The following is a 25,350-nucleotide window of genomic DNA, read 5'->3' as shown; positions in this document are numbered from 1 at the left end:
TACGATTCAATTTTATTTTTACATTAAAAGTCTATCAGAATTCCAGTCATTCCAATAAATGTTATGCCCCTTGATCTTCAAGAATAGGACTTGGAAATATGAAAGTATAGATTAGCCAAATTGTTTTATCTGAGCATGACTCCAAAATGAAGGCCTTATTAGCCAGCTCTACTCTGTTGTTTATGATTTTGTTGTCATGGAGGATTGATTGGGCTCATTGATTTGAGTTGAAAGATGAATTCTTCGCTCATGGAATGACATGCTTTGAGAAGTGCAATTTACATGGGAAAAATGAATGTCATATGCTGCACTTGCTATAGGCCTATTGTTTACCTTTTTGTTGGTGACACTTTAATATCTTGATAATATGCAGATGTTTAAATGGCAAATCCACAGATGAAACAATAACAAAACGGTTGCTGTTTTGCTCTGTTTTGATAAAAAGCTAATGTAACCACTCAGATTAATAGACAAAGATGATATCCATGATATCAAAATGACTGATCATCCATGATATGAGGCAGTGTTGGATTACATTTACAATGTTTACAAACAATGGAGTAAAACATTCTTATAGAGTTTTCCCCCCCCCCCTTTTTCTCCCTAATTTCATGGTATCCAATTGTTGTAGTAGCTACTATCTTGTCTCATCGCTACAACTCCTGTACGGGCTCGGGAGAGACAAAGGTTGAAAGTCATGCGTCCTCTGATACACAACCCAACCAGCCACACTGCTTCTCTAACACAGCGCACATCCAACCAGGAAGCCAGCTGCACCAATGTGCCAGAGGAAACACTGTGTACCTGGCAACCTTGGTTAGCACGCACTGCGCCCGTCCCGCTACAGGAGTCGCTGGTGATGAGACAAGGACATCCCTACCGACCAAGCCCTCCCTAACCCGGACGACGCTAGGCCAATTGTGCGTCGCCCCACAGACCTCCCGGTCACGGCCGGTTTACGACAGAGCCTGGGCGCGAACCCAGAGTCTCTGATGGCACAGCTGGCGCTGCAGTACAGTGCCCTTAACCACTGCGCCATATTTTGAGTTCTCATGGAGAGTGTCGTGTCTTTACTATCATTAAATTGAAGACTTATTGTTTTTATCAAAGATTCTCTGTAATTATTATTACACGATCAACTGATTAATCATGTAACTGTAATTAACTAGGAAGTCGGGGCACCAAGGAAATTATTCAGATTACAAAGTTATCATTTCCTAATATAACTTTTCAGATATTTTATATCTGATCAATTAGTCTTCGAATTAATTAATTAATTATTTTACCTCACGTTAGTCTCATTCCAAACGTCGTAAATTGTTGCCTATCTGCATGAACCCAGTCTTCACTATGAGTCATACATCAATTGTCTTAAATCATTTATTTCTTAACTAACTAAACAATCACAGAAGTGCATAAACAAACAAGTAAATATGTTTACAAGAAATGATAGGGGGAATGTGTAAACCGGCATGGCGACTTGTTAGACGAAAGGGGAGTGGGGGTCAGCTGAGAAGTCACTACAGAGTGATAATTATAACAATTGAAATGCTAATCCTTTGCACATGAACGCTCACTCATTCGGGAACAATTGCAATCAATATATATATTTACGCTCAGTGTGTTGTCTTGATCACTGTTGAAAAGTTTGTTTATTTTGTAGGATTGTCCGTCTCTCTCTGTCGTGGTTAGAGTGGTTGGTTCAGAGTGACATTCATTCATGTTTCGGCGGTTGTCGTTCTTCACGTTCAATGATACCGAATTCCTAGCTGCAGACTAGTAATTAATATCAAAGACTTGTTCTTATTCTGTCGGTATCGATAGTCTTAAGAGTTTAACCACGTGGTATGGTTAAAAGATTCAGCAATCATCTGCAACCTTTGTCCTCTCGTGATTGAGAGAAAACATGGTCTGTTGAAAACTTCTCAAAGTTGGGGTTTTATTCGTGAGTTGCAGAAAAGGGCCTGTCCCAGGATGCCCGACCCGAACTGGGCTCATGGGCGGTCCTCTGATTTAGTAAAACTCAAAAGGGAATTGGAGTTTCCTTCATTAAACAGTCCAAAATCACATTACACAATTTTACAGTATCATCCTCACTCGTTCATCTTATACAACAATTAGATGTAAACCTCATATCTGAGGCTATTATATTAACAGTGTTATGGTAATGTGGCCGCACCGTCTCTCATGAGTTTTACAAACTTGTACCAAACGGACCAGTTCGTAGCTGGATTCTTCACCGATCTTTTATACCTTCTCCGGAACATAAATGTTGTTCAGACCTCAAGTTCTGTGAGTTGGAAGAAATTCCTTTGTTCTGAAAATTCACTCTGTCACTATACTGTGGCCATGAGGAGATAATCTCTTCCAGGAATTTACGACCTCTCTGACCACAGCAGCCGAGTTGTAGGAGGCAGGGAGAGGGGGATGGGGCTTGCTGTACCCAAAGAGGGCAACGTCATGACAAGTGTGACAGTTGAATTAAGCTCATGAGGCACATATACATACAATTTATAAGTCTAAAAATGGATGTAGCAACTACAGATTGTCCCTTGTAAGTCTATTAAAAGTGTACAAGGTTGAGCATGTGTCCATTAGGCCTATGGAATTTTTTGGGATTAGCATGAATTAGATTGAGCAATAAAAGCCCCACCTTTATTCCATAGACTGGGATCCGCATTATGCAGATGTTGCAAGACCACATTTTTCACCGGCTGTCCACTGGTTTCAAAAACAATGATTGATAGGCAGCTTTAACTTCTTGAATTCAAACATTTATTGGGTTCAAATACACGTATAGATTTGGGAACAGCCATCCACAACAACAACAATCCATAAGGCGCAAATAGCTAAAAGAGAGAGCAGCAGTGTGATTCACATCAATGCGCTATGTAGATATCAATAATAAGTGATATCCGTATCGCCGTGGACTAGACCACTGCTGTCATCCTTACCGCCAAGCATTCAAGTTGGATAATCTTTTGAAGCCGACAGCAGTCGCACCATTGGAAGACATAGCTTTGACTGTAGACTACAGAAGCCCATTCCTGCTCTTTTTCCGCAATCCATCAAACACATTTGGTGTGCCATCATATTGGTCTCTGATTTTTGGTCAGATTCGCTCAGGTAGAACAAACTTAAACTTGCTCCTTTTTTTCAATGCTGATTTGAATGTCATTGAAAAAAAACAGAAGTGTTAGATTTGTTTATTTCGCAGAAACATCCATTCTGAATTTAAAAATAATCCTTGAAGTAATCATGTCGTTTTTCAGATGTATCTGTACATGTAATCCTACTCCCCAACCCTGAGCATGAGCATGAGTAGAGCAAAATAATCTGTTATCGTGTAAGAAACATTTATAAATGAAGGCCAGGATGTCACAGGATGCTATGTTTAAATTAGATCTAACCACATTTCAGTTGAATCTGTTGTCAACACAACTTGATCTGATAAACAGCAACTTTCTGTGTTCCAACAGTTGATCTGTCCATGTTTATGTTCAAGGAGAGAGACTAGAGAAACGTTCCAACATGGAGGGGACACAGGGCCTCCTGGCCATCTTCACCATAGCAACATGTTTTCTGGTTAACGGAGCACAAAAAACAGGTAAGCATGTTTGTCTCCTGACATCTGAATCATTCCAGAATGCAGACCACAGTCCAGAATGGCATAAACATAGAAGCATTGAAGAAATACCACACAAATGCAAAATTATGACCAACTCTTTAGGGCTTTAGACTGCTGAGCAGTTATAAGAAATGGGTTTTTATAAAAGCACAATAAAAATAATATTTGATTAATAGATTGATTTATTGATTAATTGCTTTCATTGCTCATCCAATGCACAAAAAACCTTGTGGTTTAGACACTTGTACGGAATTCCATTGGCTGACGACTATTTTATTCCCCTCCCAGTCTGCAAGGAAGAGGCTGTGGCCGACATCGTCTTCCTGGTGGACGGTTCATGGAGCATCGGCTCAGAGAACTTCAAACAGATTCGCCAGTTCTTGTACACGCTGGTCAACAGCTTTGACGTGGCCCCCGACCAGGTGCGCATCGGTTTGGTCCAGTACAGCAACACACCACGCACCGAGTTCCTCCTCAACACCTTCCAGGACAAACAGGACATCCTGCAGTACATTAACAACCTGCGTTATATGGGTGGTGAAACCAACACGGGCCTGGGCCTGGACTTCCTACTGAACGAGCTCTTTGTTGACCGCGCAGGGAGCCGGGTGAATGAGAACGTGCCCCAGATCGGCGTGGTGATCACTGACGGTAAATCAATGGACAATGTGGGGCTGCATGCCCTTAAGCTGAAGAAGCAGGGCGTCACGCTGTACGCCATCGGGATCAAAGAAGCAGACGAAGATCAGCTGAAGGAGATTGCCACTACACCTCACAACCAGCACGTGTACAGCGTGTCGGACTTTGCTGCGCTGCAGGGGATCTCCCAGAGCCTCATCCAGGGGCTATGTACTACCGTAGATGAGGCAAAGAGATCAATATCCAAAGTGGTACAAGGTACTATAACAGTGAATTTATTGTTTCCATTTGAAAAATATTCTTTACAAAATGAATTATATTATTATTTTCCTTAATCTCCAGAGTGCCTCAACGCCACATTGGCTGACATTGTGTTCCTTGTGGATGGCTCTTCCAGCATCAGCAAAGACAACTTCCAGGAGGTTCGGAGGTTTCTCCACAGCTTCATCGAGGGGCTGGATATCGGAGCGGACAAGGTTCACATAGGACTGGCCCAGTTCAGTAATGAGATCCAGAAGCAATTCCATTTGGGGGAACATATGGACCAAAGGGCCCTACTGGAGCATGTGGACGGGCTTGTACAGCTCGAGGGAGGCACAGCCACCGGCAAAGCCATTACTGTCCTTCGGGAAGAGTTTTTCACCAAGGCCAACGGTAGCCGCGCTGATCAGAGGGTGCCTCAGATTGCTGTGGTGCTCACCGACGGGGCGTCTGCGGACAAGGTAACGCTGCCAGCCAAGGCGCTAAGGCAGCAAGGGGTCATTGTGTTTGCTATTGGAGTTGGAGCAGCCAACATCACCGAGCTGAAGGATATCGCTAACAGGCCCCATGAGCATTTCGTGGTCAACATAGAACATTTCCAGGCCCTACAAACACTTTCTCAGGGTCTGTTGCAGACTGTCTGTGTTACCATGGAGAACCAGAGGATGGGTAAGGGACTTTTATAAGGAAACATACTGTATGTTGTAACAAATTGTGAATGTTGAACTTGCAAACTATGTAATCCAAGTTGTTCTACCATGGGATACCATTCTAAGCAAAAGTATGCAACCTTGAGAAGCAGACATTGGTTACGGCCGCTTGTGCCAACATTAAAGTCAACATTCAAAGGACCATTTCTAAAAATGAAAATAAAATATGACATACATTCACACTGTTGTCATAGCAATTATTCTTTATTTTTTCAGCTCTAATCCCAAAGTTCTCTGATATCTTCTTCCTGGTGGACAGCAATATGATGCAGGCAGACTTCCAGCTGGTCAGGACCCTTCTGATGCGACTGGTACACCAACTCAACCCGAGCACTAAAACGATGCGCCTGGGTCGGGCCCAGTTTGCCCAGGACACCAAGGTGGAGTTCTTACTGAACACCCACAACACCAAGGAAGAGTACTTGGCAGCTCTTAGGAAATTCAGGCTGCCGCTGCGTCCCAACAGGTCTCGTCACCTGGGCGATGCCCTGGAATACGCCCGTGCACACTTCTTCACCACAGCGTCTGGTGGCCGTAATGAACAAGGCTACCGGCAGTTTCTAGTCACGGTGACAGGGGGGGATTCGAAGGATAACGTGATGAAGGTGGCACGTACTATCAAATCTGAAGGGACAACCATTGTGTCTATCGGGTTGGGTGAATCTACACTTCCAGAGCTAAAGTTAATGGCCACCTCGCCATTCTTTTACCAGACTACATCCATCACCTCTGTGCTAAAGACTGTCTTTGAGACTGAAGAGGTGGTCACTGTGACTGACGGTAAGGGCATTTGTGGATTTTTGCTGAATTAAGTGAATATCTGATCTCTTGTGAAATAGTTGTTCATTATACACAAAGGATAACAGATTGCTGTTGACTAACAATTTCCTATCTATTGCAGATTGCAGTGAAGCTTCACTGGCTGACATTGTGTTTATAGTTGATGAGTCTTCGAGCAATAGTACTGCAAACTTCCAGCTGGTTCGTGGATTCATCCACAAGATAGTGGAGGGCCTAGATATAGACTGCAACAGGGTGAGGGTGGGCATCGTCCTCTATAGCAACAAGGCCTTGGCCCAGGTCTACCTCAACTCCTTCAAAGAAAAAACAGATATCCTTCAGTTCATCAAGATCCTGCCCTACCGACGCGGTCTCACATACACTGGCGAGGCCCTGGAGTATGCCAGGGAGAAGATGTTTATCAAGGAGAGGGGCAGCCGGAAAGAACAGGGGGTGCAGCAGGTGGCTATAGTCATCACCGGAAAGTCCCAGGACAACGTAACTTCTCATGCCGCTGCACTGCGCAGAGCTGGTGTCACTGTCTATGCAGTGGGGATCAAGGATGCTGACGAGAACGAGCTGAGACAGATCGCTTCAGATCCCCCTAACAAGCACGTATTGCATGTGGACAGCTATGCCAAGCTCAAGACCCTGGAGAAGAGCCTGAAGAGGAGCGTGTGCTACAACATCCTTAAAAAAGCAGTCAAAGACAACGCAAGGACATACACTGCCAAGCAAAGTGAGATCAAAATGACTGTAACAATGCTTCTTGTTGTTTAAATTGTAGAAGAATGTTGACACAGATATAATGTGATCTCCAAGATGACACTAGTGCTTTCTTTTCTCTTTTGATTCTAGGCTGTTTGCAGACAGATGAAGCAGACATGTTCTTCCTGATCGACCACTCAGGGAGTATTAAATATCCAGACTTTGCTGACATGAAGACATTTATTAACAAATTCATAAACACATTCCACATCGGACCGCATCATATCCGCGTGGGTGTGGTAAAGTTCTCTGATACACCAGCTCTTGAGTTTGATTTGACAACCAACCCTGACAAACCTTCAGTGGAGAAAGCAGTGGATGGTATCATCCAACTTGGAGGCGGGACAAAGACCGGATTAGCGCTGAACTCTATGGGTCCCCACTTTGATCGGGCTAAGGCCACTCGTAGTAACAAAGTTCGCGAGTACCTCATTGTCATCACAGACGGAGAGTCTGAAGACAACGTGAAGGATCAAGCAGCAAAGCTGAGGGCGCAGGGCATCACCATATATGCCATTGGGGTGAAGCTAGCTAACGATACACAGCTGCTGGAGATTGCTGGCAGCCAAGAGAAGAAGTTCTTTGTCAACAACTTTGACGCTCTGAAACCAATAAAAAATGACATCATCACAGATATCTGCTCCCCTGATAGTAAGGGCATCTCTATTGTTTTTAAGTGTTACATCTTATTTATTTTCTGATTTCAGTAAAAATATGAAACACCTTGTCTCTTGCCAGGGATTGATTATGAGCACACATTGAGTTATAACAACAGCTAAATTAATATTTGTTCTCTATTCATAGTATGCAAGGACATGAAGGGGGACGTCCTCTTCTTGATCGACAGCTCAGGTAGCATTAACAACCCAGACTTCCAGAAGATGAAGGTCTTCATGCAATCCATCATCAACAAATCTGACATAGGCCTGGATAAAGTGCATGTGGGCATCATACAGTTCAGCACCAGCCAACAGGTGATCTTCCCTCTCAACAAGCATAACGATAAGGAAGACATGTTGCAGGATTTACAAACGATGCAACAGATAGGCGGGGGCACACACACCGGCAAAGCCCTGTCCTACACCTCACAGTTCTTTGACCCACCGAAAGGAGGGCGCACTAACGTGAAGCAGTTCCTGATTGTTGTAACCGATGGTGAGGCGCAGGATGAGGTAATGTCTCCAGCCAAGAAACTTCAAGACAAGGGTGTGATCATCTACGCTATTGGGGTGGTCAATGCCAACAATACACAGTTACTGGAGATCAGTGGCGCACAGGAGAGGGTCTACTCCGAGAGGGACTTTGATGCACTCAAGGCTTTGGATAGCCAACTGGCATTGGCAATCTGTGATCCGGAGAGAGGTGAGTGTCACTTGGTTCAAGAAACATTACTTAAAAGCAACAATGAGTTCACATTTCTTAGATTTTGACATTGATATTTTCCTCTATCTCTTCTTCTCTTCCACCAGAGTGTGTGACGACGGAGATCGCAGACATAATTTTCTTGGTGGACGGCTCCACCAGCATCAGCTCAGATAATTTTGACATAATGAAAAACTTCATGATGTCCGTGGTCAATGAAACCTCTGTTGGGGAGAAGCAGACCCGCTATGGTCTGATTGTCTTTTCAGACAACCCAGAGTCTAAATTCACACTCAACGAATACAAATCTAAGCGAGACGTCAATAGTGCCATCACAAAGCTTAGAGAGCCCAGTGGAGACACCAACACTGGAAAGGCACTCAAGTATTCCTTGGGTTATTTTGGTGCACAGTACGGTGGGCGAAAGGCCCTAAATGTTCCCCAGTGGTTGATGGTGATCACAGATGGTGAGGCTACTAATCCCAATAGCCTAGCTGGGCCAGCCAAGGAGCTACGGGACAATGGGATCATAGTCTATAGCATCGGAGTGGTTGGAGCAAATAAGCAAGCGCTTGAGCTCATGGCAGGGGACACGAATAAGGTTTTCTTTGTGGATGACTTCCATAAACTAGACACGCTGCACAAAAATATTTCCTTTGAATTCTGCCAAACCAGCAAACCAGGTAAGACAGAATCCAACTGTAAAAACATCTAAGCTGAAAGTACAAAGCCTTGTAGCATAAGCATTTTGAAATTAGATGGTTCAACATGATCTGACGTCTTCTCTTCTCCTCTTAGTCTGTGAAAAAACGCAGGGGGATCTGGTCCTGTTGATTGACAGCTCAGGGAGCATCAGCACCACCGACTTCACTATCATGAAGAAGTTTGCCACAGACCTTGTTTCCAGCTTCAACATTGCAGAGCAGTCCTTCCGGGTGGGAGTCGCTCAGTTCAGCAGTGATCCTAAAAAGGAGTTCTTCTTGAATGAGTATTACACAGAAGCAGAGGTGAACAACCAGATAAACAATATGATGCATATTAGGTACACAACGAACATCGGAAAGGCCTTGAACTACGTCCGTAAAGAGTACTTCCAACCAGCTAGAGGGAGCCGTATCAATGCCAAGGTCTCTCAGAACCTGGTTGTGATCACTGACGGACGTTCAGATGATGATGTTGTTGATGCAGCAGAGAAGCTCAAGGCCATGAACATTGAGGTGTTTGCCATCGGTATCGGGAAAGACCACAAACCTGTTGAGCTTGGGAAAATCACTCTCAACCCGGAAAGGGTCTTCTCTGTGCAGGACTTTGCCAGCCTGGACAAGATCAAGAAGAAGGTGGTGGATACTATATGCTCCTCCAAGGTACCAGACACTCCAGCGGGTGAGTAAACCGTATGCACGTTTTATTTCCTCTGTCTCTCCTGACTCAATGTAAAACCCTCGTCAAAGAATGCTTGTTAGTGTTTGAAAAACAGCCTATTTTACACTGTCTCATATTATCCTTGAGTAAACCTAACACATAAAGCTTTTGAACTTGTTAAAGGGGTTCATTTGGATGATAAGTAATAATGAGTGTGTCTGTGTCCAATAGGCTGCACCATAGACATCGCCATGGGGTTCGATATTACACGCAGGGCCACCGCCCAGGGGCTCTTCGATGGCCAAGCCCAGCTACAGGCCTTCCTGCCACAGATCATCCGCTATGTGTCCAACCTGAAGGGCCTGTGCTGCGTGGCGGGAGATGGTTCCATTGAGACTAACATTGGCTTCCGCGTGGTAGAGCAGGACGGAAAGGTTCTCTACGACTACAACTTCGAGAAGTACGACGAGAAAATTGTGGAGAAGGTTATGGCCCTGCAGACCTCCCAGACAACATACTTCAACTCCTTCCTCCTGCGCTCCTTCAGTGATAAGTTTCAGAAATCTAATGCTGGCGTGAAGGTGGGCCCAAACATTATGTCTCCTGTGTGGTTGATCCCAGACTCCAAAAATGTTCATTTCATAACATATTTTGTTGGTTATATCACAGTGTAATAACAATGTCACAACTACTTTGTCCTTTAGGTGCTGGTGATCTTCTCAGATGGACTCGATGATGACGTGGTGAAACTGGAGCAAGAGTCGGAACTTCTCCGCACTAAAGGTTAAAGAACCAGGGGAAACCCACCGAAACGGACAAATTTAAGAACATTCATGAGACAAAAATGAACATTAAAATCGGTTATACTTTTATCTCTGTCTTCCATGTCACATTTCCGGAAAAGGTATCAACGCCCTGCTTACAGTCGCCTTAGAAGGGGTCCAAAATGCCAACCTTCTTCAGATGGTGGAGTTTGGGCGAGGATTTGGCTACAAGCAGCCCCTCAACATTGGCATGCACAATTTGGGAAACACCCTGTTGACACAAATAGTAAGTGGTTCATCATTTTGTGACAACAGAATCAGAACAACCCTTTAAGTTGTATCTCCCTGTGTTGTAGTAATACTGTATGTCACTTAGACTGGCTAAGACTCTTTGGGCTGACATGTAAGTCCTTTATGTCTCTATCTACAGTAATTCCATTTCCAGTCATATTCCCAGCTGTAGGGATAGAGAAGTATTTCTGATATGTCTGAGTATTTTGGGTCATACAGTGCAATGACAGTACAATGACAAATGTTTCTGCTTTTTTAAACAGAAACATTGTTGAAGGATGTCAGAAATGACAGAAAGGAATTGTCAGTCAGGTTGGAAGCATCAAAACTAGAACTCTGGGGTCATGGGAAATGGGATATAGTACACCATGAAATAGAGTCGTCACTTGCTAGAAATGTACTTAGCAACAGGAGCCACTGGAGACAAGAAAAACAGACCAGTGACGTGATTGGTTGTTTTTAGATTGGCTTTTGAGATGAGTGCCTCCAAAGGTGTCTCCAATTATGAGGGTATGTCAACAAATGACATATTGGATTTAATAACACATGGTCTCATTCTCTCTCTTTCTATCCCACTCTCTCCTTCTCCCCCTCTTTCTTCCCCCTCTCCCTTTCTCTCTCCAGGACACAGTGGCTGAGAGGGAGTGCTGCAATGTGATGTGTAAGTGCACCGGACATGAGGGTATCCGTGGCAACAGAGGACGCCCAGGGACAAAGGTGAGGCCCTCTGAGCCTTCTTTATAAAATTATACAGTGTTTAAGATGTGACGTGACACAGTAATTTAACACTGTTAAAATACTGTAAAGAAGATGTGGGCCTATGTACTTCATCAGTCCTCCCTTTGCCAGTTTCAGTTTCCTCATTTGTTTTTCGTTTCTCTCCTTACAGAGTCAGCCAGGACTGAAAGGACACCCTGGCTTCCCTGGCGAGGAGGGGGGAATTGTAAGTGTGTGTTTTCAGGGAGGGAAGAATAATTCTCAGTGTGGTATTCAGACATCTGACAAATCAAAACATATGAATCGTGGATGGTGGGCAAGGTCTACAAGTCAGTTTAATAACCTGTGACCTTTGACCTTAAAACCAATGACCCTTGTCCTCGCTCTCTGATTTGCCACAGGGCGAGAGAGGTCCACCAGGTCCCACTGGCCCACAGGGACTACAGGGCTGTTCTGGGAGGAGAGGCCTCAAGGTGAGCAGATGAACTACTGACTAACCAAAAATCTATGTTTATAGACCGTCTGGTCTGGAATGTTTCCCATTAGATGTCTTCGAAACATCTGCTTTTAGATCACCTTTTACCATGACCCTGGGGCAGTTACCTGTCCAAAATAATCCCATCTAATCTGACCTCTGAACCATGACCCTGGGGCAGTTACCTGTCCAAAATAATCCCATCTAATCTGACCTCTGAACCATGACCCTGGGGCAGTTACCTGTCCAAAATAATCCCATCCAATCTGATCTCTGAACCATGACCCTGGGGCAGTTACCTGTCCAAAATAATCCCATCTAATCTGATCTCTGAACCATGACCCTGGGGCAGTTACCTGTCCAAAATAATCCCATCTAATCTGATCTCTGAACCATGACCCTGGGGCAGTTACCTGTCCAAAATAATACCATCTAATCTGACCTCTGAACCATGACCCTGGGGCAGTTACCTGTCCAAAATAATCCCATCTAATCTGACCTCTGAATCATGACGCGCTGGAGTTACCTGTCTAAAATAATCCCATCTAATCTGATCTCTGAACCATGACGCGCTGGAGTTACCGGTCTAAAATAATCCCATCTGATCTCTGAACCATGATGCGCTGGAGTTACCAGTCTAAAATAATCCCATCTGATATCTGAACCATGATGCGCTGGAGTTACCGGTCTAAAATAATCCCATCTAATCTCTGAACCATGATGCGCTGGAGTTACCAGTCTAAAATAATCCCATCTGATCTCCGAACCATTATGCGCTGGAGTTACCAATCTAAAATAATCCCATCTGATCTGATCTCTGTTTTCTTCCAGGGCTCAAGAGCCTACAGAGGGGACAGGGTAAGTGAATGAAGCTGTTGATACCACGTTCACACAGCTAAATGTAGTGTACAGTAGAAACCTTTCTATGTGCAGTATACTAGGTATTTTGTCTTAACCGATGGAAAACCAGGTTTACCATGGTGCTTTCTTTTTTTCATTGTGTGGATGTAAACGTCTGCTGTTGTTTAGTGTGTTGTGAATCAGTGTGCACATTACCATGGCAGGGTAATGATGGAGACCAAGGCCTTGATGGGGTTGACGGTGAACAGGGTCTGATTGGAACAGCTGGAGCTGCAGGAGAGAGAGGAAACCCAGGAAGACCAGTAAACACATTTTCTCATATTCTACAATATACTACTCCTAGGTCACTGATATACTACTTCTATGTCATTAATATACTACTGCTATGTCATTAATACGCTACTCATATGTCACCAATATACTACTCCTATGTCACCAATATACTACTCCTATGTCACCAATATACTACTCCTATGTCACCAATATACTACTTTCATGTCACCAGTATAGTACTCCTATGTCATTAATATCATTCTCCTATGTCACCAATATACTACTCCTATGTCACCAATATACTACTCCTATGTCACCAATATGCTACTTCCATGTCACCAGTATACTACTCCTATGTCATTAATATCGTTCTCCTATGTCACCAATATACTACTCCTATGTCATTAATATCGTTCTCCTATGTCACCAATATACTACTCCTATGTCACCAATATGCTACTCCTATGTCACCAATATGCTACTTCCATGTCACCAGTATAGTACTCCTATGTCACCAATATGCTACTTCCATGTCACCAATATGCTACTTCCATGTCACCAATATTCTCCTTCCATGTCACCAATATGCTACTTCCATGTCACCAATATGCTACTTCCATGTCACCAATATGCTACTTCCATGTCACCAATATGCTACTTCCATGTCACCAGTATACTACTCCTATGTCACCAGTATACTACTCCTATGTCACCAGTATACTACTCCCATGTCACCAATATACTACTTCCATGTCACCAGTATAGTACTCCTATGTCACCAGTTTACTTCTCCTATATCACTAATGTCATTCTCCTGTCACCAATATACTTCTCCTATGTCCCCAATATCCTACTCTTACTAGATTCTCTTCTCTAATGTCTAACCTATTGATGGTGGGTTCTCTTGCAGGGCAACAGCGGCCTCATAGGAGAGCCAGGAGTGAAGGGGCAGCGTGGACTTAGAGGTGACCCTGTAAGTCACATAAACTATGGACGCCATTTAACAGTGCAAATGATTTACGATGGTTCAAGGACCAGTATCTGCTGGTTTTAGGTTTTCCTTTCAATTAAGATCTAGATAACCAGAGGAGGGCAGTTCCTCACTAATTAGTGACCTTAATTCATCAATCAGGTACAAGGGAGGAGCAAAAACCCACAGAGACTCGGAACGAGTTTGGAATGTGTTTGACAGTTGTGGTTTAGACTGTAACAAATGCTGTGTTTCTATATCTTATTTTCTAACTGCTACTAAAAGTTAGTCTCTGGTCTTTTAGGGAGACTCTGGAGTGGACAGCATTGTCGCGGGTCCCAAAGGAGGAAGGGGAAACCCAGGACTACCGGTATGTAGCTTGTAGTTGGCCACTGTCAATGTACTGATCTAAGAATCAGAATCGCTTATTCACCAAGTTCATTTGCAAGTACCAGATCATTTTGACTGGCTCTTTCTAGTGAGTAAAGCAGGATTCCCTTACCGTCCTGGAGGGTGACAACACTGCTGTTATTCTCATCCTCTCTCTCCCTCAAAAACACCTTTTCTCTCTTGTCTCCCTTTCCACACCGACAGGGAGACCGAGGAGAAGAGGGCAGTCGAGCAGAAAGTGGAATCGTTGGAAACCCAGTGAGCGAAGTTTCATTTCTGCTAAGCTGTCCTTGTCCTGTTATACTGATGTTGTCTCACCTTTTTGGTCAATTGTCAAGTGATGATTATGTCCTGTGTCCTGCTTTGTAGGGTCCTCAAGGAAGAAGAGGTCTCCCTGGTCCAAATGTACAGTAGGCAGCTACTTCATGAATAACAGTCCCTAGGATTACTATCTATATTTACTGTATGTACCCATTACTGTGTTCTTTGTGTGTGTATGTGTGTTTTGTGTGTATGTTTGCCTGTGTGTGTGTCTAGGGAACACCAGGGGATCCAGGAGATGTAGGCCTCCAAGGAATTCCTGGCCCTTCTGGACCACAGGTAAGTAATATATACCCATTCCCCTCATCCACAACTCCTCAGTAATGCTACTACTGATGCACTTCTGTTGCATTTGGAACAGTCCCCCCAATACCTACTGTTGCTGAACATGTTTCTCTCCTGTGTGCACAGGGTATAAGAGGAGACTTGGGCCAGCCCGGACCCAGGGGCCTGCAGGGTTTACCTGGACCTCAGGTCACTTTTTTTACCTTTCTACTTCCATCCCATCTCACCACATTGAGGATGCCTGATACATAAATCCTACTGTTATGTGATGTTGACATGTAATGATGGCGTATGAATGGCTTTTCCCTCAGGGCACACCTGGAACTATGGGTGGCAAAGGATCAACAGGAAGACGAGGGATGAATGGACAGAAGGTGCATTGCCTTTGTTAGCAATTTATGTTATTCTTCAATAACACAAACTACAAAGCAAATCAGGGATGAGAAAAATAGGTTTATTTGAGAAGGATAAATCAAGATGTTATGCTGGGAGGTAGATGTTCAGATGTTCAGTCTCCCCTGTCCTCAGCTTTTCCCCACTGAACAAAGGAACAAGATGCCATTTAATAACCCCCATCCTAGTTTAGGGTTGACCAATCTGAAGTCCTTGCAGTACAACTTGGCCAATGGCCAAATAAATAGTATCCTGCCCCAGACTCCATGTACAGAACGTAGCACATGTCACTCTGAGTTCAGGAGTGACATTCGACAGATTCTAAACAGATGTTGAACTGAAACCCAACTCCTATTTATAATTCCCTATTGACCATTAGGACTTTTAGTACGCTCGTCCTCTCAAACCCTCAAACTCTGCATCTTCTAAATATTCCATTACCTTTGACCTACAGTTACAGTGCCTTGCGAAAGTATTCGGCCCCCTTGAACTTTGCGACCTTTTGCCACATTTCAGGCTTCAAACATAAAGATATAAAACTGTATTTTTTTGTGAAGAATCAACAACAAGTGGGACGCAATCATGAAGTGGAACGACATTTATTGGATATTTCAAACTTTTTTAACAAATCAAAAACTGAAAAATTGAGCGTGCAAAATTATTCACTGAGCTCGAGCTGTTTTGCAAGGAGGAATGGGAAAACATTTCAGTCTCTCGATGTGCAAAACTGATAGAGACATACCCCAAGCGACTTACAGCTGTAATCGCAGCAAAAGGTGGCGCTACAAAGTATTAACTTAAGGGGGCTGAATCATTTTGCACGCCCAATTTATCAGTTTTTGATTTGTTAAAAAAGTTTGAAATATCCAATAAATGTCGTTCCACTTCATGATTGTGTCCCACTTGTTGTTGATTCTTCACAAAAAAATACAGTTTTATATCTTTATGTTTGAAGCCTGAAATGTGGCAAAAGGTCGCAAAGTTCAAGGGGGCCGAATACTTTCGCAAGGCACTGTATGTAATACATTACAATACAAAACATTGGCCGTCTTGGTAGGACAATTTGTTACCAGGCCTGCAGAGCAACAGAAACATATTACACATAGAAAGTATACATTAAAAAATGCCTTTAAAATAATGTTTTATAGCCCTTCTTCCAACCCAATACTGTGTGGTTTCCTCACAGGGCCAACCTGGGGACCTCGGAGTCAACGGAGCCCTTGGAACACTTGGGCCAAGAGGGATGCCGGTAAGGTGTTGCCTTGTCATTACACACTTCACCTGCAGGTACACACACACATGCTGTACACACACTGCAAGACTGTATGTGTTTGTAAGGTCATGTAAGAATGGGACGTGATGGTGTGTTTTCTTTAATACAGGGTCTTGATGGCAGTGACGGCCATGGGCCTCCCGGACCCCAGGGAATGAAGGTAAGGTACACTTACTCAGTACTCAGATCAACAGCTGCTGTCCATAGACATCCTAGTAGTTGATGAGGTTTTCCCCTTTGGAAAATATTGTTCATGTACTTAGTAGATTATAAAATAAAATGTCTATTTTCATCTAAATGATGGTCGACTGACCGAAAGCTCAGCTAAATGAAATAAATGTGCATCTGACTGGAAGTGTTCAGAGACTTTTTCCTACTTCTCTAGTGTCGTTTTATTCCTCCAGCACCTTCACTAATCAGATCTGGTTGTGTGCTAGATTCTGCCTATTATCTTTTCATTCAAATGAAAGGATTTTAATATACAGTAGATTTGTATTCCAGACATGTTTGATGGACACTAATAAATTATTCCTTGTGTTTTGTGATTACTTTAAAGGGAGAGCCTGGTTTCCATGGTTACCCTGGATTACAGGTCAGTTATTGATATAAAATCTCCCCTTTCAGAATGGATAAGAGAACAAGGCTGGAATCCAATCATGGCACATTGCATTCTGAATCTCACAAAAAGTAAACAATCCCCTTTTCCTGTTTGTCATCTTCAGGGTGAAAGTGGTGATTTTGGAGTCAAAGGAGGTCCAGGCCCCAAAGGAAACCGAGGCAGAGGGGTGAGACTCACACACACTATCGCTAGAAGACCCCAGAGTGTCCTGTTGCACATGCATTGCTGTAATTGTTAAGTCAATACCGCTACATTTTTTGTGCCCAGAACGGTCACACTTTATTTGGATAATCCCAGTGTACAAAACATTGACGTCTGCTTTTTCCGTGACATAGACTGACCAGGTGAATCCAGGTGAAAGCTATGATCCCATATTGATGTCACTTGTTAAATCCACTTAAATCAGTGAAAATGAAGGGGAGGAGACAGGTTGAAGAAGGATTTTTAAGCCTTGAGACATGGATTGTGCATGTGTGCCATTCAGAGGGTGAATGGGCAAGACAAAAGATGTAATTGCCTTTGGACAGGGTATGGTAGTATGTGCTAGGCGCACCGGTTTCTGTCAAGAACTGCAATGCTGCTGGGTTTTTCAAGCTCAACAGTTTTCTGGACCAAGAATGGTCGACTTCCCAAAGGACATCCAGCCTACTTGACACAACTGAGGGAAGCATTGGAGTCAGTATGGGCCAGCATCCCTGTGGAACGCTTTGGAGACCTTGTACTGTCCATGCCCCAACGAATGGAAGCTGTTCTGAGGGCGAAAGGGGGTGCAACTCAATAGTAGCAAGCTGTCCTTAATGTTTTGGACACTCAGTGTAGATGCTCTACATATGGTCATACTGTTAACAAACTATCTGTTGATAAGCAACTGCTTGTTAAGGTTACAGTTAGGGATAGGGTTAGGTTTTGATTTAGGGTTAGTTTTAGAATAAGGGTTAGGGTAAGGGTTAGTTTTAGAATAAGGGTTAGGGTTACTTTTAGAATAAGGGTTAGGGTTAGTTTTAGAATAAGGGTAAGGGTTAGGGTTAGTTTTAGAATAAGGGTAAGGGCTAGGGTTAGTTTTAGAATAAGGGCTAGGGTTAGTTTTAGAATAAGGGTAAGGGTTAGTTTTAGAATAAGGGTAAGGGCTAGGGTTAGTGGATAGTTAGTTGATATGTTGTTGACAGTTATTGAACATCTACAAACTATCTTCGTGGGACTAAAGTGTCACCCTCCAGAACTGTATATACTCACACATAGAGTCTCTATGCTTGAGTCAAAGAGTGTCTAACACCACTGCTTATGTGTGACATTTGCTTGTGCCACAGGTACTAATATGTGTTGACATGTATACAATCTTCTGTTAAAATGGCCATATGTTACGATGTGATTGAACCAGGGGAACTCGGGCAGATCGGGTGAGTCAGGAGATCCCGGATCCATTGGACCACCGGGACACACTGTTAGTATTTCATTTGCGTTTTTGGATCTTTTAAAGGAACTTTACAAATCTCATGTATTAGTTGTTTTATTATTGTTATTTGTTTCAAGTGAAAATAATAGTAGTTGTAGTTTTGGTTGTATTGTAAGATATAAGTATTGGTAAGATATTCACTGTTTCCATGTGGATTTCTGACTAATTCTCTATTTCTATCTAGGGCTCTAGAGGCAGACCAGGAGAGAGAGCCATGTCTGTATGTGTATTCTGTCTGATTTTTGTTCCAATTTAACTCTAAAACATTTTATGTAGAGAATCTTGAGAGCTATTTAACATGTTATTTTATTTGTCTCCCTAGGAATGCCAGCTGACCACCTATATCCGTGATAACTGTGGTAAGCTCTTGGTATTCCTACTCTATATTTTTTGTAAGAAAAGATCTGCTGTGTCAATTGCTTTATTGCTGGTAAGGTCATGTTTTCATAAGCAAAGATGAATTCATTCCTAATTTTGTCTCTAAACTATGATATTTTTCTCCCCCAAACAGCATGCTCTCAAGGTATGTCTCCATTAACCCTTCATCGTCCAAATAAATGTATGTACTTGACTGAAGATTCTGGTGTAATCAAACCAGAACTCTTGGCAAAGTGATGTTATGAATGGGTGTCATTTAAAAATACCATTGCCCCCCTCACCCCCTCTCTCCCTCTCCCCATCTCTCTCTCTCTGTACCTCTCTCCCTCTCTCTCCCTCTCTCTGTACCTCTCTCCCTTCCTCTATCCTCTCTCTCTGTCCCTCTCTCCCTTCCTCTCCCCTTGTCTCTCTCTGTCCCTCTCTCACTCTATCCCCCAGGCCAGGCAGCGTGCCCAGCCTACCCCACAGAGCTGGTCTTTGCTCTGGATATGTCACAGGATGTGGAGCCTGCCACGTTTGAGAGGATGCGCTCCGCTCTCCTCTCCATATTGGATGACGTTGCCATCGCCGAGAGCAACTGCCCGACGGGTGCACGTGTTGCCGTGGTATCCTATAGTGCCAACACCAAGTACCTGATCCGATTCCAGGACTACCAACGCAAGCCGGAGTTGTTGGAGGCCATCCAAAACATTGCACTGGAACGAAAGTCCAACCAGCGCCATCTTGGGGAGGCCATGCGCTTTGTGGGGCGCCATGTCTTCAAGCGAACCCGTAAAGCATTGACGATGAGGAAGGTGGCAGTGTTCTTCACCAACGGGCCCTCTGTGGACAGCGCTGCCATCGTCACGGCCGCCATGGAGTTCAAGGCCTTGAACATCGCTCCTGCTGTCATCGCACTGAAGAACTCCCCCGATGTTCAACGGGCTTTTGAGGTACAATTGCAAACAGATGCTTTCTGGTTATGGGATAGTGAACAGGGCAGCGGAAAGGCTGGTGAATTGAAATGCAGCCCATGTATGTTTTTGTTTTGTTGTGGCGCAGGCTGATGACACGGGCAGCTTCATCCTTGTTCGGCTGGTGGATAGGTCACAGGACCAAAATGCTGTGCTGACAAGAATCAAAAATTGCGTCATCTGCTACGGTAAGCACACAGGGACAAAATAAAATATAGTCTTATTTGGTATCAATGTATGTCTTAGTTTTTATGGTTAATTCTGCTGTAGAACCAATATTCCCCTTGGGCATAAATAATTATCTACTACTACTACACTATTACTGAAGCTACTGTACTACTACTACTACTACTACTACTACTACACTACTAATGATGCTACTGTACTACACTACTACACTACTAATGATGCTACTGTACTACTACTACTACATTACTACTACTACTACTGATGTTACTGTACTATACTACTACTACTACTACTAATACACTACTACTGATGCTACTGTACTACTACTACTACTACACTACTAATGATGCTACTGTACTACACTACTACACTACTAATGATGCTACTGTACTACTACTACTACATTACTACTACTACTACTGATGTTACTGTACTATACTACAACTACTACTACTAATACACTACTACTGATGCTACTGTACTACTACTAATACTACTACTACTACTACTACTACTGATTCTATTGTACTACTACAGTACTGCTACTGATGCTACTGTACTACTACTACTACTACTGATTCTACTGTACTACTACAGTACTACTACTGATTATACTGTACTACTACTGATGCTACTGTACTACTACTAATACTACTACTACTAATACTGATGCTACTGTACTACTACTAATACTACTACTACTACTATTACTGATGCTACTGTACTACAACTAATACTACTACTGATGCTACTGTACTACTACAGTACTACTACTGATTATACTGTACTTCTGCAGTGCTACTACTGATTCTACTGTACTACTACTGATGCTACTGTACTACTACTACTACTGATGCTACTGTACTACTCCTCATACTACTACTGATGCTACTGCACTACTAATACTATTACTACTACAGTACTACTGATGCTACTGTACTACTATTACTGATGCTACTGTACTACTGCTACTGTACTACTACTGTACTACTACTACTGGTACTACTGCTACTGCACTACTACTATACTACTACTACTGATGCTACTACACTACTACTGTACGACTATTGCTGAGGCTACTGTGCTACTGTACTACTACTGTACTACTACTACTGATGCTACTGCACTACTACTGTACTACTACTGTACTACTACTACACTCTGTGTGTCCATCAGACCACTGTAAACCAGCCCAGGGGTGTGATTTTACTGACGCTCAGCGGCCCCTGGTGGTGGATATGGACCTGACCCTGGTGGTGGACGGTTCAAGGGAGATCCGGGCCGATCAGTACGCTGGCGTCCAGGAGCTTCTGGGCTCAGTGGTGAAGCAGGTAGCCTGGAGCCCCAAACCCAGCGTGGCTGACGGCCGGGCCAGAGTGGCCCTTCTCCAGACCAGTAGTTCTCTGCTCCCCCAGACTTCCCAGGCCGTCACGGTAGAGTTTGACCTGCAGAAGTACCACAACCACATTGGTCTACAGACACACCTGAGGAGCATGCAGCAGCAGGGAGGAGTGTCGTCTCTGGGGCAGACCCTGGAGTACGCTCTGAGCAAGGTGTTCCTCAAGGCCACCAGGCCCAGGAAGAGTAGAGTGGTGCTGGCTGTGGTGGGGGCCGAGACAGCCCACTGGGACCAGGCCAAGCTGGCCTACATTTCCCAGAAGGCCAAGTGTCAGGGCGTTTCCCTGTTTGTGATCGCAGTGGGCGACCATTACAACAGCACTCAGGTGGAGGAGTTGGCGAGCACGCCGTCAGAGCAGCACCTGCTCCATCTGTGGCATGTGAAGGAGTGGGAGAGAGGCTACGCACAGCGCTTCTTCAGGGCCTTCCTCAGGGTCCTCAGTAGTAAGGAACAATAGCATGCTTCTTCATCTGGTTGTCTCTTGAGGGAGAGATAATTATGCCAGAACAAATCATACATTTTAACATTTGCATTTGTATTTATTAGGGATCCCCATTAGCTGCTGCCAAGGCAGTGTTACTGTGTGTCCTAACTCTCTCACTTCTCCCTCACTATTTCAGAGGGAGGGAACAGCTACCCTCCTGCCCATCTCAAACTCAAGTGTGATCTGATGCTGGGACAGGAACACGGACAGGGACAAGGACAGGCAGAGTGGGATCTGTGGAAAGTGGAAGAGGAGTACACAGATGAGGAGGAGTTCCTGGAGCACACTGGTGTATTTCCGACTCAGATAGCTCTTGACCAGGTTGACACTATACATGCCTTCTCCAGGGGAGATGGAGCCACTTCACCCCCCCGGCCACAGCCAAACTCTAATGGTAATCAGTAACCCCACATTTATAACAGAACTTCTATTTCCCTCTCTCCCTCACGTTCCCTCGTATCCCACTGCATGAGTAGTCTCAGTTTGCAACCTCATACTGCATATCTTCCTCCCCATTTACAAACCTGCTTGTTCTGCTTTTAGCCCACTGTAAGTTGGATGTGGACAGTGACACTAACTGCGGGGACTATGGCCAGCGATGGCACTTTAACAAAATGCTCTGTGCATTTTAGATGAACTAACTTCAAAGTAATGACTCGGGACGTCGGGTTTGATACGAAAGCTTCTTTTAGTAAGAATACTTGTTTACGTTACATTTAACAACAATTGTTTTGGTACAGAGCAATGCAGGTAAGATGCTATCGGAAAGACAGCCACAATCCACTGCACCTGCACATAATTGGCGCGTTCTCTCTCCTTCCTCTCGCAATGCATTCTGGGACTTGCAGTCAAAAAGCGTAATTCAACACAACCCAATACAATTACATATGCAAATAAATCTAAAGAAATATCTTTAGATACAGCTCAAAGAATAAACTTAAACATTAACTCTGTAACACATTAAAGTTACAACAGTGCATGCTTGCCTTTTTGGTACGGCGGTTGCGACACTGACGCCAACCGTTTTAGCACGGAAAACGAATGTTTTGAGACGTGTGGCACTTCCAGGAAGTCCCCCCAGCCCTCTACTGAACATCATGTGGAGGTCATAGATGTAGAGCTCTGTTAGCCACAATCTGAGTTACAACGACTGTTGTGATGTTTGTCAAATGCTGAATCACAAAATGCTGCATGAGAAGAGAACACTAGTTGTTCTATTTGCATTCTCAAATCAGGAGGCTTTCAGTTGAGATAATTCTAATGAGCTGAACCCCTAACATTAGTGACTGTAATATACCTTGTTTAAACAGTATGGCAATTGCAGGTTTGAAATGACAAAAGTTGTGATGCCATTTTTGTCAGTTGTCATGTTGTTTCGTGTTGTCGTGTTGTCGTGTTGTCATGTCAGCTGCGAGGTCATCATTCACAGCACTACGCCAGAGATTTTCTTCTAATGTTATGTGTTCACAGATCACACAACCCTCCTGAGGACAGAGGAAAGTACAGTTCTTAACCAGGGTAAGGACCACATCTCTCTCTAATTGTGTATGCAATAATACATGTGAAAAGACAGCAGGCTCGGGTCTGTACAATAGTGTAAAAGGCATGAGTCTCAACCTTTGGCTTTGTCCTCTCCCCTCTCTCTTTCCTCTCTTTCCTCTCTTCTCTCTCTTTCCTCTCCTCTCTCTCTTTCCTCTCTCTTTCCTCTCCCCTCTCTCTCTTTCCTCTCTCTTTCCTCTCCCCTCTCTCTTTCCTCTCCCCTCTCTCTTTCCTCTCTTTCCTTTCCCCTCTCTCTTTCCTCTCTTTCCTTTCCTCTCCTCTCTTTCCTTTCCTCTCCCCTCTTTCCTCTCCCCTCTCTCTTTCCCCTCCCCTCTCTCTTTCCCCTCCCCTCTCTCTTTCCCCTCCCCTCTCTCTTTCCCCTCTCCTCTCTCTTTCCCCTCTCCTCTCTCTTTCCCCTCTCCTCTCTCTTTCCCCTCTCCTCTCTCTCTTTCCTCTCTCCTCTCTCTTTCCTCTCCTCTCTCTCTTTCCTCTCCCCTCTCTCTTTCCCCTCTCCTCTCTCTTTCCTCTCCTCTCTCTCTTTCCTCTCTCTTTCCTCTCCCCTCTCTCTTTCCTCTCTCTTTCCTCTCTCTTTCCTCTCCCCTCTCTCTTTCCTCTCTTTCCCCTCTCCTCTCTCTTTCCCCTCTCCTCTCTCTTTCCCCTCTCCTCTCTCTTTCCCCTCTCCTCTCTCTTTCCTCTCCTCTCTCTCTTTCCTCTCCTCTCTCTCTTTCCTCTCCCCCCTTTCTTTTGTTTTCTCCTGAATCCTATCCCCTTTTTTCTATCTCCCATTTCTCCCCTTTGCTCCGTTTCCTCTCCCTCTTCCCCAGATGCATGTTTCTTCAAACAGGACAAGGGAGGTTGTGAGAACTACACTCTGAAGTGGTACTTTGACACGACACAGAGCGAGTGCTCCCGTTTCTGGTATGGCGGCTGTGGCGGCAACGCTAACCGTTTCGAGACGCAGGAGGCTTGTGAAGGCCTCTGTCTGAGGAGGAACTCCACACATGTAAAATTCTGATTAGAGTGAATTGAAGAAGATCACGCCAGAAACCAGCCAAACAAATGTCTCATTCAAGGTGTAAACATCAAAAACAACACTGTCTGTGTAAATAACTCTGGCCCTTATCTTTAGCATTTAGTTGTTCTCCTTTTGGGTAAAAATGGAAATTACTGAAACAGAAGTATGAATATTTCTCTCTTTTATTCAAGTCTGTTCAAGCAGACCTAAGTAACGGATCTGACTCTCATGCAGTCATGCAACAAACATGCATAAGGGCACTGCTGCTTTTGTGAGAAGGACTTTAAAGCAATGAAATAACCTGTTGTCTCTTGTGGCTATTTTCCATCATCACAGATCAACAGCTACCAAACCAAGTCAAGCACCAGGCAATGCACTGTTAACTTGGATGTTAACCGTACATGTAAATTCAGGCTGTATGTCATCCGCTCAGTGTTTGTAAATAGGATTTGTTGCACTGTGTGTCTGTTTCCTCTAACTTGACCATTTTGTTTACATACCCTACATCTCATATGTATATACTGTACTCGATACCATCTACTCCATCTTGCCTATGCCGTTCTGTACCATCACTCATTCATATATCTTTATCTACATATTCTTTATCCCTTTACACTTGTGTGTATAAGGTAGTAGTTTTGGAATTGTTAGTTTAGATTACTCGTTGGTTATTTCTGCATTGTCAGAACTAGAAGCAAAAGCATTTCGCTACACTCTCATTAACATCTGCTAACCATGTGTATGTGACAAATACATTTGATTTGATGCTAAGTGTTGAAAATAAAACTACACAAATTC

At 43.9% G+C, this 25,350-nt stretch overlaps 1 protein-coding gene across 2 annotated transcripts in view; it reads left to right on the top strand.

Annotated features, from left to right (window-relative positions):
* The window catches only part of LOC110517595 (collagen alpha-6(VI) chain), a 34,889-nt gene extending 9,539 nt beyond the window's left edge, over positions 1 to 25,350 (top strand). Inside the window, exons 2-39 of one of the 2 annotated variants that reach the window (XM_090222380.1) lie at positions 3,506 to 3,607; positions 3,917 to 4,525; positions 4,610 to 5,197; positions 5,455 to 6,018; positions 6,140 to 6,757; positions 6,877 to 7,437; positions 7,591 to 8,148; positions 8,256 to 8,831; positions 8,947 to 9,531; positions 9,742 to 10,091; positions 10,215 to 10,293; positions 10,415 to 10,560; positions 11,190 to 11,282; positions 11,455 to 11,508; positions 11,684 to 11,755; positions 12,589 to 12,615; positions 12,822 to 12,920; positions 13,802 to 13,864; positions 14,166 to 14,231; positions 14,456 to 14,509; positions 14,621 to 14,656; positions 14,789 to 14,851; positions 14,984 to 15,046; positions 15,169 to 15,231; positions 16,437 to 16,499; positions 16,633 to 16,683; positions 17,080 to 17,115; positions 17,246 to 17,308; positions 18,521 to 18,583; positions 18,780 to 18,815; positions 18,918 to 18,954; positions 19,107 to 19,118; positions 19,412 to 19,905; positions 20,015 to 20,114; positions 21,292 to 21,957; positions 22,135 to 22,392; positions 23,469 to 23,516; positions 24,362 to 25,350. In XM_090222380.1, the coding sequence (XP_090078506.1) occupies positions 3,532 to 3,607; positions 3,917 to 4,525; positions 4,610 to 5,197; positions 5,455 to 6,018; positions 6,140 to 6,757; positions 6,877 to 7,437; positions 7,591 to 8,148; positions 8,256 to 8,831; positions 8,947 to 9,531; positions 9,742 to 10,091; positions 10,215 to 10,293; positions 10,415 to 10,560; positions 11,190 to 11,282; positions 11,455 to 11,508; positions 11,684 to 11,755; positions 12,589 to 12,615; positions 12,822 to 12,920; positions 13,802 to 13,864; positions 14,166 to 14,231; positions 14,456 to 14,509; positions 14,621 to 14,656; positions 14,789 to 14,851; positions 14,984 to 15,046; positions 15,169 to 15,231; positions 16,437 to 16,499; positions 16,633 to 16,683; positions 17,080 to 17,115; positions 17,246 to 17,308; positions 18,521 to 18,583; positions 18,780 to 18,815; positions 18,918 to 18,954; positions 19,107 to 19,118; positions 19,412 to 19,905; positions 20,015 to 20,114; positions 21,292 to 21,957; positions 22,135 to 22,392; positions 23,469 to 23,516; positions 24,362 to 24,552 (8,181 nt within the window). In that variant the 5' untranslated portion in view covers positions 3,506 to 3,531 and the 3' untranslated portion in view covers positions 24,553 to 25,350. Of the gene's footprint in view, positions 1 to 3,479; positions 3,608 to 3,916; positions 4,526 to 4,609; positions 5,198 to 5,454; positions 6,019 to 6,139; positions 6,758 to 6,876; positions 7,438 to 7,590; positions 8,149 to 8,255; positions 8,832 to 8,946; positions 9,532 to 9,741; positions 10,092 to 10,214; positions 10,294 to 10,414; positions 10,561 to 11,189; positions 11,283 to 11,454; positions 11,509 to 11,683; positions 11,756 to 12,588; positions 12,616 to 12,821; positions 12,921 to 13,801; positions 13,865 to 14,165; positions 14,303 to 14,455; positions 14,510 to 14,620; positions 14,657 to 14,788; positions 14,852 to 14,983; positions 15,047 to 15,168; positions 15,232 to 16,436; positions 16,500 to 16,632; positions 16,684 to 17,079; positions 17,116 to 17,245; positions 17,309 to 18,520; positions 18,584 to 18,779; positions 18,816 to 18,917; positions 18,955 to 19,106; positions 19,119 to 19,411; positions 19,906 to 20,014; positions 20,115 to 21,291; positions 21,958 to 22,134; positions 22,393 to 23,468; positions 23,517 to 24,361 lie in introns of those variants that run through there. The other variant, XM_090222377.1, reaches the window with a different exon arrangement.

Source organism: Oncorhynchus mykiss, chromosome 3 (genome assembly GCF_057628025.1).
Source record: "Oncorhynchus mykiss isolate SJ-2025 chromosome 3, ASM5762802v1, whole genome shotgun sequence".
Taxonomy (NCBI): Eukaryota; Metazoa; Chordata; class Actinopteri; order Salmoniformes; family Salmonidae; genus Oncorhynchus; species Oncorhynchus mykiss.
Note: the sequence above shows the minus strand (reverse complement) of the source record. Positions and strands in the feature narration are given on the sequence as shown.